General features: G+C 54.0%; 1 protein-coding gene across 3 annotated transcripts; it reads left to right on the forward strand.

The window, feature by feature from the left end:
- The first annotated feature begins 439 nt into the window (after positions 1–439).
- Positions 440–12,160, forward strand: BAIAP2L2 (BAR/IMD domain containing adaptor protein 2 like 2). 3 transcript variants are annotated; one of them, XM_057420457.1, is made up of 14 exons: positions 440–880; positions 1,732–1,889; positions 2,185–2,271; positions 3,357–3,418; positions 4,012–4,083; positions 4,672–4,788; positions 5,195–5,341; positions 5,750–5,902; positions 6,365–6,503; positions 7,289–7,517; positions 8,386–8,457; positions 8,800–8,980; positions 10,641–10,681; positions 11,481–12,160. In XM_057420457.1, exons 3-14 carry the CDS (start codon positions 2,265–2,267, stop codon positions 11,554–11,556), a joined length of 1,296 nt encoding a protein of 431 aa, XP_057276440.1. In that variant the 5' UTR covers positions 440–880; positions 1,732–1,889; positions 2,185–2,264; the 3' UTR covers positions 11,557–12,160. The 3 variants fall into 3 exon arrangements, with proteins under 3 accessions (XP_057276440.1, XP_057276438.1, XP_057276439.1); XM_057420455.1 differs by having other exon boundaries at positions 1,814–1,889; XM_057420456.1 differs by having other exon boundaries at positions 1,814–1,889; positions 8,800–8,962.
- The last annotated feature ends 3,705 nt before the right edge of the window (positions 12,161–15,865 follow it).

Below are 15,865 nucleotides of genomic sequence, written 5' to 3' on the forward strand. Positions count from 1 at the left end.
AAAAAGGGGCTTCCCATGGGAAACCAAACCTCCACATCCTGAAAAGGAGATAATATGAACTCCTTTCTGCTTTTTGCCCCTGGCTTGCGCTCCACCCCAATTTGTAAGCCCGCGCTATCTGCAAGGACTTCCCAGAGTGGTGCTGTGTAGCAGCTGCTTGCACATGGGCAGGGAGAGCAGGAGGGTTCAGGCACAAGGTTATGCCTGCCATTAGGGAGTCTCGTTGGGTGTGGGACAGAGATAAAGAGCCAACGGGCTGATGGCTGGGGGAATAGCAGGCAGGGAAGAGGTGGAACCCATTCTGAGCTTTCCTGTCCCTCTGCCTGCTGCCATTTGTTACCTGTGATTGCAAGCCAACAGGGATCTCCTGACTCATGAGGTGTCTTTGTGAGAGACTGAGAATGCTCCTCTAGCACACCGAGCTGAGCAAAGCCACCTTGAACGGTGGCAGTGAGGGAGGCAGCGAGCCATAAGGCGGTTTCTCTGGCAGGTGGCTGGCTCTGCAGGTGTCGAGGCAGGCAGAGCTGGGTACCAGCCCGGCCATCAATAATGCAGGGAAGGGCTCACATGCCCTTGCTGGCTGTCGCAGGATTCCTCTCTCCCCAAGAGTCCGGTTACTTCCAGAGATCAAGTTCCAGCCTCTTGGCTGGTGAATTATTAAACTCCAGCAGAGCTCCATTCCCTTTGTACCGCGGCTGTGTCTTCCTGCTCTTCTTCCTTGCCAGCAACGGCCTCTTTCCATCCAGCCGGCTGTGCAGAAGTGGAGTCCTCCAGGCCAGGATAGTACCTTGTGCTGTTCTTTATTCCTTCTTCCTCTCGGAGAGGGGAAAAGGCTCCAGAGATGGACCTGTCCTACAGATCCACCATCTCCATCTATAAGGTGAGTGCTGGCACCAAAGACTGCTCCTGTCTGCCTAGGGGAGATGCATGGGTGGGAGGAAAAGAGCCGTTTTCTCCCTTGGGTGGACAGCCAAGGGCTCTATCCCTTCCCCAGGGTAGCAGCAGCTCCTGTGGGCTCTGCGCTGTGCTTGAGAGCAAAAGGCTAGCAGAAGGGGAAGGTGGTGTGGGTCTTAAGGCAGATCTGGGAAGGAACTGGGTAAGCAGTGTGGTTCGGACATGGAGCGTTCATGGTATTCTTCAGGATAACACACCTTGGTTGCTGGCAGGAAGGAAATGTTCAGTCAGCTGTTTTCCTCCTTGCTGGAAAGAGCAGTCTGATCTCACAATTCCTTCCCTGTGCCCCTCAGTGCTGTACCAAGGTGGTGAGGACGGGGAGAAAGAAAAGAAAGAATCTCTGCTATAGGCAATAAACACCTTTGATGAATACAGCAGGGAAGAGCATAGAGGGTGGTCTGGTGCAGTCCATCCCTTCTCTTAATTAAGCTGCTGAGTCTGGCAGTGCACCACATCCTGGCCAGGAAAAAGTCATGTACATGCCTGGATAATAAATATTGAGGTGATGGAGTGAGGGGAAAAGGCTGCTCAGATCCCCTTGAATTATCCTCCCATCTGCAGTGGCTGTGGGGCCCTGGGAGAAAGCCACCATCAGGTGACCACTTGGCTGTGCAGCAGGCTGCCTCGCCCTCTGGTATTGCTCCTCTCCTGGCTGGCTGGAGAGGACTGGGGGCACCCGAAGGTCCCTCTGGTGCAGGAGCTGACTTTGAGCAGGGCTGCACATCACCGCGGCTATCCAGGTTGTGGCTGTGGGAGCTGTGTCCCTGCTGCATGCAGCTGAGCCACAGCAGGACATTGACCTGCTGAGGTCTCTGAAGCGTGGCTCATACTGGTGTTCACGTGCTTCTGCCTGGCACAGAGTATCCTGGAGCAGTTCAACCCCGCGCTGGAGAACCTGGTGTACCTGGGAAACAACTACCTGCGTGCCTTCCACGGTGAGTGGGGTCCCGCAGAGCCAGATCAAGCTGCTCCACATCCATCCCGGCTGTCCACTGTGCCATCACCCAGGACAAAGTTGCTGGTCCCCCTACTCTTAAATGTCCTGTGCTGCCCTTAAGTACTCTTCTGCTCCAGGACCCACTGCTATTATTAGGCATAGATTGGGAGAAATGGGATGCCCTTGCCTATAAGTGAGGTACCAGAGGGTGGCTGTCCTGTGCACTGCTTGCTGGGGCTGGTGATGGTGATAAGGCAGGCCAGATCCTTACCGCTCCTCTCCTCTCCTCACAGCATTATCCAAAGCAGCTGAAGTGTATTTTAAGGCTATTGAAAAGATTGGGGAGCAAGCGCTGCAGAGCTCCACCTCACACATGCTGGGTAAGGCTCTCCTGTTTATGATTCTCTGTCCTGTGATGAGCCACAGTTACATGCTTTTGGCCTTCCCCCTTACCTGGTCCCTTTCTAGGTACTGGGGAAAGGAAGACAGCTCCTCTAAATGGTGTCTCCCAGTGCCAGGCCCTGTCTAGGTGGTTAGAGTCACATTTATTGTATGCCCTTGAACAGCCCAAGGCTCCAGCCCTCTCTCCTGTATCCCTCTGAGATCAATGACTGAGCTGCTGGGATGTACCTCCAGCAATGGACCTCTCACGGAAACCAGTCCTTGCTGCCCTAAGAGCTGGAGGAACCAGTTTTCTCCTTGCAGGTGTGAGGGAAAAGCTGGAGAACGTGGATTGACAATAGCTGGTGGGATGTTGTCCTCCTGAGCCTGCAGCAAGAGAAATGGCAGCTTGGAGCTGAAGGGCAAATAATTCCATAGCCTAATGATGGCTGCTGAAAATATGCTCAGGAAATTGCTCTATTGCTAATCATTTTAATAATAAGCTTCTATAGCGACTCCTACAGTCATCTGCATCATCCAGCTAGCTCCTGTGCTTCCTGTCATTAGTCTCTTCCTTTCCCAGTTTCATGATACCAACACCAGTGAATCAGGACCATGCACAGCATCACAGAATCATAGAATAGCTAGGATTGGAGAGGACCTTAAGCTCATCTAGTTCCAAACAGCAGCAACTGCTGTAGCTGCCTTCCTGTAGGACACCCAGAACCATGCACCGCAGCTGGGGTGCCACTGGGGTTAGAAATGGGATCCATAGGTGCTGTGACAGAGCAGAAACCCAGCACCCTGCCAGCACATGGAGCTGTAACAGAGCACTGGTCTGGCAGCCTCATGGGCTCAGGCAATCCCGCTCTGATGGTGCCTAGGGAGTGGTGGTGGAGCTGAGCCCTGGGAAGAAAGGCTACCGGCCTCGTGCAGGGAGCAGAGAATGGTGCTTTGTGATAGCTGTTGGACTTTCACACCCGTGTATCATCAGCCTGAGCGGCACACTGCCAGTCTGCCTCCTTGGGCACACAAGGAAATGGCTGCTGGATTTCCCTACCTTCTCCTGGCTCTTTGCCTGCAGGTGAAATTCTGATGCAGATGTCCAACACGCAGAGAGTCCTGAGCTCTGATTTGGAAGTGGTGGTGAGTGGTTTTCCCGAGGGCTGGTGCAGGTGGGGAATCAAGGGACTTCCTTACCCAACAGCGTTTGCCCAGTTCACCCCATCTCTTGCTGTCTCACATGCCTGCTGGCAGGCGCCTGCCCCCCGTTCTCCCTGGTGCACGTGACGGATGCGTGTTACAGAGCAGCATGCAGAGAGCCCAGCTGTTGTTCAATGTTTGGTGCTGTTGGTGGACTATCACCGCCGCTCCATAAGCATGGAGGTGGATGTGTGTTGGATTGAGCAGTTCCTGGCTCTGAAGATGTGGCATTCCCATCCTCTCTTTCCCTGGGTCACAGTGATGGGAAGGAGTGGAGGGGATGCTAGCCCTTCCAGACACTGCTGTTTGTGCCCGTGCCAAAGCTCGAGGGTGACCTATGGTTAGGAAGGCGCTGGGTGCTGTCCCCAAGGCTGCTTCAGAGTAGCCTTGATGTGCCCATTTCTGGCTTCTATATGGGGTCCAGGGGGCAAGGGAGTCATCAGCTCTGCAGGTTTTACGAGCCACCCTTCACCACAGCACTTGTAACTCCCCATATGGTGAAGGGATGAGATTGATGGCTCCTTCACCTCTTCCAGGCTCAGACCTTTCATGTGGACCTGCTGCAGCACATGGAGAAGAACACCAAAATGGATGTACAGTTCATCAGTGTGAGTGATTACCTCCCTTCTCAATTCTCATTTCCCTCTCCAAGGGCTCTCCAAGGGCTTTTGCTTTAGTACTTGAGGTGTTTCCTTGACTTTCCTCAGCAGGAGTTAGGGGGCTTGTCATAGACCAAACCTCTCCCTAGTTTGGTTGGTAATGGAGTGATGAAGGTTCTTTGTGGAGTGGGACTTGCCAAATGCTTCAATGGGGCTGAGAGACTCAGCATCCCAAAAGCAGAGTTTCCAGCTTCCCCAAACCACAGCCTCTGCATGGTCCGAGTCCTGTGCCATTGTGGCCCAGCTGGACATGCTGGTGGGCCATGTCACAGGGAGAGACAGAGGCTGTGGCTTTGCTCCCAGTGCTGGGGGAGCTGGGTGCCAGTTCTTGCTCCTGAGTTCTTGAGGTTCATCAGCATTCTGGGACTGTTCAAAGCAAAGAGAAAGGTAAAGAAAGGTGTTTTTTATGAGAGGTTCAGGTAAAGCCTGATTTCAGAGGGACTCAGGGGTTCAACCGCCCATCAGAGCACGACCCTTGTTGCATTACAGTGTGCCTGGGTCTCTGTTTTCTCACCCAGCCTGGTTTCTCCCTGACAGGAGAGCCAGAAGCAGTATGAACTGGAGTACCAACGCAGAGCCACTAACCTGGATAAGTGCATGGCAGAGCTGTGGAGAATGGAGAGGGCCCGTGATAAGAATGTCCGTGAGATGAAGGTGAGCAGTGATTACAGGGAGGGGAAGGGGAAAAAGAACTGGGGGATTTTTCCGGAGTCAGGGATGATTTCTCAGCAGCTTTGTCCTTCCTGAAAAGCCAAGGGGTTTGCCCCAGCATCCAAAAGGCCACTGGCGTACCTGGAAAGGAGTAAACTCCTTTTCCACAGGGTGCTGCTGACCTGCAGTGCTCATTCTTGCCAAGCCCTTTCCTCATTTAGCAAGCATTAATGTGGGAGGGCTCCATCCCTGGCACTCTGCTCTAGCTTCTCTGTGCTGCTCCAGCACTGTAGCCGGACTGGGAAACTGGTAAACGCGATCACTCATTTCAGCCCTTCCCCTGCCACGTATGATCCCGCTCTGCTGCATTTATGCTGATCACTTCTTCCCTCTTTCCCCTGTGGCCCAGGAGAATGTGATGCGGCTGCGCTCGGAGATGCAGGCGTTTGTCTCTGAGAGCCAGAGGGAGGCTGAGCTGGAGGAGAAACGCCGCTACCGCTTCCTGGCTGAGAAGCACCAGATGCTCTACAACACCCTCCTCCAGTTCTACAGCAGGGTATGGCCTGGCAAGCTGGTGAGCAGAGCTGGAGGGGAGCAGGCAGCGGGAGGGAGCCAGTGCTGAGCTGCCCCTGCAGTGAAAGCAATGTCTGTGCATGCACTGGGCAGGAAACCCGATTTCACTTCTTGCTGTGGAGTCCAGGCTGACTGTGCTAGGCAGAGAGAGCATGGCTGGGGCTGAGGATAGTGCTGACACAGGGTTAGCTGGGTGTGTGAGTGATGGGAGAGGGAATGGGGATGTAGGTGTTTATAGCAGGGCCTTTGGGACCGTGGAAGGTGCTCCTGAGGGGCTCCCACAAACCTAACTGTGGGAGGAGCTGGTCCCTAATCTAACGCATGTGGCAGCCTTGGCTCCCTCTGCAGCTCTTCTGCCCTGTCCACCACCTCCTCTTCTTCCCCTCCCCAGGCTCGGGCCATGATCCAGACCAAGGCACCGCAGTGGAAGGAGCAGCTGGAGGCCACCCGCAACCCCTCAAACAGCCACTCGCAGGGTCTTCTCGGAGCCTGTCATGGCCAAGGGTATCCATCGGGCCGGCTCACCCCCACCCACCTAGAGATGGTGAGGAGCCCATGGACAGCCTCCACCTTGTTTGGTGAAACCCTGGAACAGGGGAGAGGTGCCCCATCCCTGGAATCATTCAAGGCCAGGCTGGACAAGGCTCTGAGCAACCTGGTCTAGTTGAAGATGTTCCTGCTCAGTGCAGGGGGTTGGACTGGACGAACTTTGAAGGTCCTTTCCAACCCAGACTATCCTATTCTATGATTCTATGATTGATTCTGTGGTGGTGAAGCTGTTACTGCCCCTTTTAGATTGCAGGGCAAGGGCAGTCCTTGGCCAGCCATGATACTTGCTGGCTTGTCCAGCTTCCATGGCCGTTCCTGACCAAGATGAAGGGAAAAGTGTGCATGGGCAGCAACGAGGGAACTTGCTGGGTTTGGCTTCCTGAGAGGGACTGTGTGTCTTTCAGAGCATCTCCCACTGAACTGTGGATGTGTATTCAACCTCCTTTCCTTCCAGCAGCCCCAGCGACCCCTTGGGGACTTTACTTCCTCCATGACTGGGAGTAGATCCAGCATCTTCTCTCCAGAGCCTCCAGAAATGAGACTGTCTCCTCAGCCAGAGCCCCCCAGGCAGCCACTGCGGAGGACACCATCAGCCAGTATGACCCATGTCCAGCAGGGGCTGGACCTCTCAGGGAACAGGGTTGGGGATGGGGAGGGTCTACCACTCTATCAGACTAATGGTCTTCAGCCACGTTCCTTCACATGGTGGGAAGACCATGCTTATGGGAGCTTGGAGGGCAAGGCTGAATGAAGCAGAGGGTGAGCTCGACCAGAGGGTGAGCAGGGCCCATTCAGGACAAGGCCAGGACTCCTGGCTGTGTGAGGTGGGGAACTCACAGATGTGCAATTTCCAGTTTCTCTAGAGCCATGAGGGCTGGTTCTTACTGGAGTTCCCATTTGAGTCAAACACCTTCCCTCACGCTGTACATGAAATACTAGCCTGCCCCACAGCCCAGCCACTTACCTCATGTCTCACCTGCTTATTCTTCCTAAGGAATTCCAGCTTAAAATGTTTTAAGAAACCCCAGAAAAGGACAGTGGGAGAGAAGACTTACCCAAACAGTTGTTCTAGCAGGGTCAGGGAGAGGGCCATCAGCCAGAGCATCAGCTAGGGCATGCGGTGCGTGTGTTTTAGACATTTGGCCAAAGGAAACATAGTGCAAAGCTTGATTTTCAGCTTGAGTTGATTTTCCTCCTGCAAGATGAATGTTTTCCCGTGCTTTTCCCATGCTGTGCCCTGCTCTCTCCCTGTAGAGAAAGGCCATCTACTCCTCCTCTAGAGTAATTGTTCCACTGGGGAAGCACTGGTCCCTTTGAGGCAGTGTGGGTCCTGCAGGAGGATGCCGGGCTCCAGGCAGATCCCTCTGATGCCTCCCCGCAGGTTTGCTCCCAACCGGCCGCACTTCCCGGTCGGGTTCCTTTGGCGAGGCCAGAAGCAGCGGCAGTGAAGGCAGGAGGACGAGCGGCATGGCGAGAGTGCAGGCTATCGTGCCCCACACGACCGGCGTCAACCGGACCTTGCTACGGTTTGACCCCGGGGATGTCATCACGGTGCTGATGCCGGAGGCGCAGAACGGCTGGCTCTATGGCAAGCTGGAGGGCTCGTCCACGTATGTGGCTTTGGTGCTGTAAATCGGGCTGATGCAGGCTTGTTGGGTATGGAGCTGGGAGGTTTAAACCCGAAATCATCTCCCCCCTCCGCTCCTGGTGCGGTCTGTGTGTTGCCTCATACTCTGTATGTGTGGAACTTCACTATGTCCTCAGTCATGGGGACTCCCCAAGCCAAAGAGATGTAGTGGGACAGGGATGAGCTGCCTAAGGAAGCCCCAGGGGCTTTGGGTGGAAGAGCCAGGGGCACAGTGACCACCTCCTGGGGTGCAAGGCTGAGCGACTCCTGTCATGGGATCCAGCCCAGGGCTGTGAACTGCTGGAGTTACCTGAGAGGCCTGGAGTTTCTCAGCTCACACTGCAACTGCTGCACAGGCAGGGCATGGAAACTGCTGCACCCTCTGCTTACTGAATTACTCCCTGCGGCACTGCCAGCCAGCACCCGTGCGCAAGACTGTTCCGCTTGGGGTCCCTGTACTGCACTCTGCAGGGAAGCTCACACTCAGATAGGAGATGAACAAGAGGGGGTTCTGGGTTTGCCCTGAGAAGGGATTTCCACAGCTTCCTTGTGCTCTGGCCTTGACTGCCTCGTGACTGTGCTCAGAGAGAGTCTCTTCCTGCATTGCACCAGCATTGCTCTCAGGAGCACAGATTGTGCACAGCTTCTGAGATAAGCGGGTCCTTTGCCAAGCCTGGTGACTACCCTTCGCCCCATCTAGGGGTGAAGGATGTGCAGAAGCGCTGTCACACAGGGTAGCAGCAACAGTGGCCTGGGTGATGTGTGTAGATCAGCAGTGCTGGGCAGCTGGGTCTGAAGAACCGCAAACCGTGGCTGTCTGGACTTCATTTGTCTCTGTTCCTGTGCCCTAGGTGCGGCTGGTTCCCTGAAGCTTATGTCAAGCCTCTGGAGGATGCGAGAGAGATGGAGGAGCCAGCTACCAGGTAACTGGAGAGCAATTGGCTAGGCAGGAGCTGGAGTGGCTCCTGGTAGGTCACTAACTCCAGTGGGTACCTGTTTTGGATGTGCCTTTGGGAGAGCTGCAGAGCTCCCGTGCTGAAGCATCTGCTGAGCACCTCACTGCACCCTGAGACCTCACAGGCTTACCCTAGATGGTTCCTCTAACACGTGCAGTATCTTCTCAAAGGCACTTGTGGGTGTGCCGGTCCAAGCCATGTGCATTTTCTCCAGAGGCATCCCACAGATACATGTTGTGGCTAGAAGCCACCCTGCTCCCTATTCCTTGCTCTTCAGCTCTCACCCCACTGTCTTCTTCTCTTGCTCAGGTCCTTCCCACTGCGAAGCAGTCACAGTATGGACGATATCCTGGACCGTCCCAGCACTCCTTCCTCTAGCAATTACTGGCCTGCCACTTCCCAGCCCCATTTGCCGAACCCACCTCCCCTCTCAATGGGTGCCAGCAGTCACCAGAGTGGGGTGGTCACCCCCGTCAGTTCTGGCTCCAAGGTGAGTGCAGGAGGAGTGCCTGGTGTGGGGGTGTGTGTATGGAGTGGGCCACATCTGACTTCCATCCTCCAACACACACCTTCTCTGCATTTGCCTGTTGAGAAAGGAAAACACCTTCCAGATGTTGGTGTGTGACCTCCTCCCTTCCTGAGTTAAGGAGTTTTGCTAGCACTGGCCTTTCTCACCCAGTCTGTTCGCAGGCCACCATACCCTGGTGACCCCTGCTAGTCAGCCTTGTGCGTGCAGATGCTCAGTACCTCGCTTTGCCCCCACAAGGGACTGCGTTTGTGCCCTTGCCCTTCTCATTTCTCTCTCTTTTTGCTCAGCAGGGATCCTTCAGTTCCACCCTTTTCTCCATGACCCCCCAGCCTGATTTCTGGTGGCTCCAGGGCAGCACCTCTTTCTGCTAATAGTAGGACCATGGAGTGATCAGGCTGGGCTGGGTGACCAGCTAACAGAGATGCCATCCTTCTTCTCCCTTCAGAAAATGGAGAGGAATTTCATATGTCTCCTCATCTAAATTCAAGCAGGGCCTGGGTTAAAATCACAGCTGGGCTAAGGGAAAAGCTAGGGGCAAAGGCTGAGGGTACACTCATTTTGAAGGGCCTTAGAACAGGTTGTGTCAATCCATGCCTTACGCATGGCGTACTGAGGAGCTTCCAGCTGTGGGGAATTGACTCGTGAGGACACAGTTAAAGTTTTGGACAGTTAAAGATGAGGACCTGGGAGTGGAAAGAACACTGCTGCCCATGGGACATTACTTGCTCAGTTTCATAGAAGGCTGGGAAACCTCATCTCTGGTTGCTGGTTCCAGGCCAGTGTGAGATTACAAGCAAAGGCATGGCCTGAAGGACTGGAAAATGCAATATTTAGTTATTCTTTATTCCCTTCATGTCCTGCTCTCTGGTTTCAGGGAGCCTCAGGCAGCACAGCACAGAGGGGAGCAGGATCTGCAGCCTATCACCCCCTGTGGGTCGTGGGTTTTCACCCATCCCCAGGGCTAGGGTGTAGGGATAGACCTGGGGTTGGGCAATGAAGTGTGTGGAACATTTGGAGCACCATGGCAGAGCAACTGAGCCTCATTAGAAGCTTGGAAAGGCTCAGCCATACTCTAAGCTTATACCCAAGACGTCCTTCAGTTGAGCCAGGAGTAAATGTGTGCGTGTTTGACTGCCCAACTGGAACACAGATAGCCACGTGTGACTTTCTGCAGAAGCTGGCATGCTTTAGCAGGTCAGTTGTCACTGATCCTTCACTATCTAATAGCCAAGAATAAGGGCCACAGGGCCTAGATCCATCTTTCTCCATCAGGTTGGTCCATGTTCAAGCAGTGCGTGGTGTAGGGTAGGCAGTTACAGCTCTTGAGTTCTCTGTGGATACAGGAAGCATGTGATGAACCCTTTGCCAGAGTGTGCGAGTAACACGAGGGGGGGCATCTCTGGCTGTGCTGGCAGGGTGAAATGTAGCTCAGACTGTCACTGTGTGCTGTGCTTTTCAGACACGACACTTCAGGGATCCGAGGCATCTTTCCCAAGGAAGGTGTCCTAAGGGAACAGTGTTGTGTGAAACCTTCCTCAGTGTGTGCGGTGTCTCCTGCCCCACTTGTGTCTCTCCATTCCCTACCCCAAATCACTCACTGCTTCCTTTCTCTTCACTGCAGAAATCAGGAATATTTGACCAGCCCCCTGAACTCTTCCCACGGTGAGTGAGGCGTGAAATTCCACCCTGGAATCATCAGACAGAGGAGGCTTTATTACAGTTTTATAATAACTTAATCTTTTGGATTATCAAATATGGGAGGAGCAGGGAAGTGCCTGGAGGAAAGCAACGCACAATCCACCTTCTAGGACAGGAGGGAGAGGTGGGACGTTCTGGCCTTTGCTGACTGGGAAGGCTCTCTCCTGTCTTTGGTAATATGAGGTAGGACTTGAGCACCCTCAGCATATGGGTCCTCCATGCTCCTTCCCATCCATTCTGGAAGAGCCACAAGAGCAGCTGAGTGTGGAGCCATGTTATTCATGCAGCTCTGCCTGCTTTGAAAAGTCTGAGGCATAAGGAATGTGGCTTTTAGCTATGATGACTCAGGTCTGTGGAGATGAGACTTGCCACAAATCCCTGCTTTCCTTCCCTTTGTGGTTGGGTTGGTGTCTCCCTGTTTCTGGATGGTGCTGTAGCCTCTTTCTGCTCCCTGACCCCTTGCTTGGATGGTCAGGGGCCACAAGTGTGGAGTGCTACTGCAAGGGACAACCTTTGCTAGTGTTCCTCCTACATCCCATGGAAGAGGGAGCCCTGAGGCAAGCCCAAGGGGAACCCCATGGGAACCTGCAGCAGAGTGTGTGTTAAGGAGAAAGAAAACTCCTCAGCAGCAAGCTTTACTATGCTCCTCCTCAGCATGGAGGTGGCTGTACAACAGGACTAAGTACTCTTAGCTTGGTCAGCGGGACCCCTGCATGGTCTTTGCAGGTTTCCTGATGGTTGCCTGTTTTCTTTCCCCTTCCAGAGGTACCAACCCCTTTGCCACAGTGAAGCTGCGTCCCACAGTCACCAACGACCGCTCAGCACCCATCATCCGATGAAGCAGGGCTGCAGACCGCTGACAATGTCAGCAGGGAAGGAGGAGGCATACAAGAAATGGGCTGTGCCCCCAGCTAGGCAGCAACCTAGTGCTACCACTCATGGAGTAACCTCTCTTTTCCCCTCCCTTACCTCTGGGTCATCAAGACTTCACTGGGCTGCCTGGCATGCTTTAGCCAGCAGCAGATCCCTTCTGTCCCCCCTCTCTGTGTGATGTTACTGTACTTGAATGGGAGAAGTGTTGTGTTACTGGTGCTGGTGGCCTGGGAGAGGGGATGCTGCTGTTCTGTGAGGTGGAGGGATGGGTGGGTAAGGTCATCCGCAGCATGGGGCAGTGCCAGCAGGATGACAAAGGTGAAGCTTTGCTGGCCCTGCTGTGGGCAGAGAAGGACTCTCACCGAACAGTCCCTTTGCTACCAGAAGAATGAACCCCAAAGGGAGGAGGTCACAGGAGGTCTCCCAGCGCTGTGAACCAGCTGACAGGGTCTGCACTGTGCAGCGCTCTGCTCTCGACCCCTTTGTAGCAGCATCTGCCCCTTCTTACCCCCAGAGCAGCCACTTCCCTCACTGCACAGCCCTGGGGCAGGCAGGGGCAGGGACAGTGCTGCTGCCCTGCTCCTCTGCCTGTTGTCCTGGGGAAAATATTCGGGTTTTTTAAATAAAACAGAGAACGATGCTTCTGTGGCCATCCCAGGGGTCGGGATCTGTGGGGACCTCACCAGCCCGGAGTGCCCTGTATGCTCTGAGGCCTCACGGGAGAGTCGATGTGGGAGAGGGAAGGAGCGCAAGCAATGGCCAGGACTTTAGCCGATTAGCCTTATTAATAGAAATTAAACCCTGGCTGTGAGTCCTGCAAAGCCCCCACAGCCCCCCCACTGCCAGGAGCCTGAGGGCCTATGGGGGTTTACAGCCTTGGTCTTTGCCTCCCTGAAACCCCACCTGGGATGAGCTCCAACTCTCTCCCTGGAAAAAAAATGGGTTCCCACTTGTGTGGCCAGAGGCTTGTCCCCAGTGCCTGCCAGACCTCCTTATAGGTGGCAGCCACTGAGAGGATTTGGGGTTTTATAAGGATGGATATGTTGGTGGGCTGGATCTGGCACTTCAAGCAGTGGCTGGCAGAGTTTCCTCAGCTGGTCCATCCTTGTCTTCCTTCTCTGCTGTACACGTGCAAAACCACACCAGTGCTTCTCCATCCTTCTGGCTGGCAGCTGAGAAAGAGGTGGAGGACTTTGAAGCAGCCCCTTCACCTATTTTACCCCTTAATGAAGTGTGGGCTACTGCCCCCTCCCTGGCACGCTCTGTCCTGGCTGGGTCCATCACCAGCATCCCCTATCCTCACCCTGCTTCCTCCTGCCTCAGCCCCTCTGATTCTGCCCCCGCCAGCCTGCCCCTCTGTGCTGTGGGATTACGGGGGAATTCGGGCCGCGGCAGGCAGCCACCTCCTCCCCATTGGCTGGGAAAGCCTCTTAAAAGTGAAGGAGTGCTTTCTGCCCGCTCAGCACCCGTCGGTCTCTACCGACCTGAAACCATAAGCGGCTGCTGACCCACATCGATGCTGAGAGTGCCGTGAGGCATTACCTGCACACACAGCAGGCAAGGGGGTCCCACACACTGGGCATCCCCCTGGATCGGCCGCAGGCAGCATCGGAGCCAGAGGAGAGCAGGCTGAGAGGGGGGTATCTCTCCAGTGAGAACATAGTTGCCCCAAAAGGAGTGAGGCACAAGAGACCTCTGGAAAGGCTCTGGATTCCTGCAGGCATCACCCTGTGCCCGGCTGACGGCGTGCCCACCATGGAGCAAAGAGCCAGCAGGGCCATCTAACCGTGTGCCCTAGCGCAGCGCTGGGAAGGGCCAGCCAGAGGCAGAAGGGGAAGTGCTGCTGACCGGACCGCTCAACCCTCGGAGGCTCAGCCCCTGCTCGGGAGGTTGTTGCTTCATTGCACAGGTCAGTGGTGTGGAGGGATGCTTGAATCCTGGCGCTGGGTGCCAATGGGACAGCTCATTTAATTTAAGCCTGCACTCATTTAATTCTCTAACAAAAGCTTTGTGTTGTCTGTGGGCTGGGGAGGCTGGTGGCATGAATCATTGCCCTTGCATTCAATAAACAGACCCTTCACCCCACCTGTACTGTGTGAAGGCCTAGGAGCCATCCTAGCATTTATGCGGACCCTTCTGACTGCTGCCTGCCCGACATAGTGGGGCTTTGCTGGGCATCATCCAGCAGCAGCTACTTTATGTTCTGTGTGTGTCCAGGGACTGGCAGCCGTGGCTGAACTTGCTGTGGTTTTTGCCCTCCCACCCTGGGTTTGTGACTTCTGCTGTCAGCACAAGTCTCCTCCTGGCACCCATCCACAGGTAGCTCCGCAGCTCTGGTCCACCTGCCTGCAATGCACAGGGAAGGACATGTGCCCATGCTGATGAGCTTTTAGGTGCATGTGAACTTACTCGTGGTATTTTTACCTGTGACTAAAGCTCCTTAACTGAGAAGAGAATAGCAAGCTGTAGAGTGTGCAAAAGCAGGTGCAGGGTAAACAGTGCTGGCAGCACTGGGGTAATGGTTGGACCTGATGATCTTAAAGGTCTTTTCCAACCTGGTTCATTCTGTGATTCTATGTGCAGCCGTGAACAGAAGCGCTAACGCACGTTCTGCAGTGTTAGGAACAAAGCAACTCTGAACTGCCCAGCTCAGAGCTGGGATGTGTTACAGTATATTGGCCTTGGAGGCATCTCCAGAGGTGATCTCCTCTGGTGGACCTCATCTTTTTCAGCCAGTATTTATCTGCAGGCAAGTAAAAGCTCTTTCATGCCTTTGATGTACAGTTCTGTAGTACTGAACAAGTGGCTGTTGAAGAGGTGCTCACCCAGCTCCAAACTCTAGGAGTACTGATGGATGTTTGTCTAATGGGTTCTTCAAAAACAGATGTTGTGGACTTATTGGCAGGTGATGCTGGAGAAATCTCTGAAGAGCATGCCACTGGTGGACAAGTATTTTTTTGCTAGGAAGCTGGGGAAAAAAAACTATAACCAAAAGCCAGATGAATTGCAATGGTTTGATTCATTTCATTTGTGGTGCAGGACAAGAGCAAGAAGAGTGAGGGTAGGAGAGGGGCTTGGATGAAAAGGGTCAGGGTATGTTTGGTGGCAGTCACTCCTATTTGAAGTAGCTATGTGCAGGAGATGGTGCAGTGGTGGAGCACCAGCACTGATGGAGAAATCACTGCGCTTTTGCAGCAGGCCACCTTTTGTACAGCCATACCTGACTGTGAGTCAGGTGGAGCTAGGAGAGGAGGGTAATGGCAGAGGCTGAGTAAGACAGTTTAGCCTGGCTGTCCACACAGCCAGTGATCCAGACAACACCAGAAAGGGTGTGAGGGGGGAGGTATGGGTGTCTGGAGAGCATACAATTCATCTGCTCTTCCTTGCCATCATTCTTTGCCTTGAAAATGTCTTTATAGCACCTGTTCCCAGTTCATGCTCCTGTCCCTTGCCACAGTCCCTGAGAACTGAGACTTAGGGGGAGAGACTGGAGTATCCTGCACTGGCCCCTGTGGTTCAGCCTGAGAGCTGTTAGGATATGGCTGCCCCAGTCTGTGCTCAGAGTCAGATCCTACTCCCTCTTCCTCATTGTCCCGGATTCATGGGTTCACCTAGTCATCTTTTTTTCCTTGTTCCCCTAAACAGCAGCTTCAGACCCTCTCAGCAATTCCCAGCCCCATTATCAATTTCAGCTCTGCACCCTGAATCTCCTGCAGGCTGAGAAAGCCAGTTGCTCTCCTTTTCTGTGAGAGACTGGTGTCATGGGGTAGTACCACCTCTTGCCAAGCAGGGGCCCTTTACCTGGGCTCTCCTGCAGCTTCTGCCATCCATGAGTTTGCCTAAAGGATTTGTATTTTTCTAACACACCGAGCAACAGCAGCTATGGGAATCAGGTCAAGTGATGTCCATTGCTGGGAGAGCATGAAGAAGAGAGGGAAGTCCTCAGGAAACGTACACAGACCCAAAATTTCCAGGTCTAGCCCTGTCCGTCTCGTCCATAGGAGTGTCCTTGCTCCCTCAGCAGTCAAAGGATGTGACTGCTGGCATTTCCCATGACCATCAGTGTCAAGGGATGTGGACATTGTCACCATCTCACAGTCCTTCAGCTAAGGGATCTGGGGAGGAGACAGAACCCACTTTGGGATTGTGCTGCCAGCAGGAGGGTAATAGGGCAAAACAGCTGACAAAGCCCAGCTCAAGCATGGAGAAAGCCTCTCTGCTTTCTAATGCTTGTCTGATGCTACTTGGGAGCATCTATAATCAAAGTCCAGTGAT

This window comes from Pezoporus wallicus, unplaced genomic scaffold (assembly GCF_028554395.1).
Source record: "Pezoporus wallicus isolate ANWC-B61680 ecotype Strahan unplaced genomic scaffold, APGP_CSIRO_Pwel_v1 contig_2871, whole genome shotgun sequence".
Classification (NCBI taxonomy): Eukaryota; Metazoa; Chordata; class Aves; order Psittaciformes; family Psittacidae; genus Pezoporus; species Pezoporus wallicus.

Excerpts from the sequence above, each read along its gene's own strand:
- BAIAP2L2 (XM_057420455.1), top strand. The coding sequence starts at position 842 with ATGGACCTGTCCTACAGATCCACCATCTCCATCTATAAG. Across the intron at positions 3,419-4,011 it reads GCTCTGATTTGGAAGTGGTG|GCTCAGACCTTTCATGTGGA; the intron begins GTGAGTGGTTTT and ends CACCTCTTCCAG. Across the intron at positions 8,458-8,799 it reads ATGGAGGAGCCAGCTACCAG|GTCCTTCCCACTGCGAAGCA; the intron begins GTAACTGGAGAG and ends TCTCTTGCTCAG.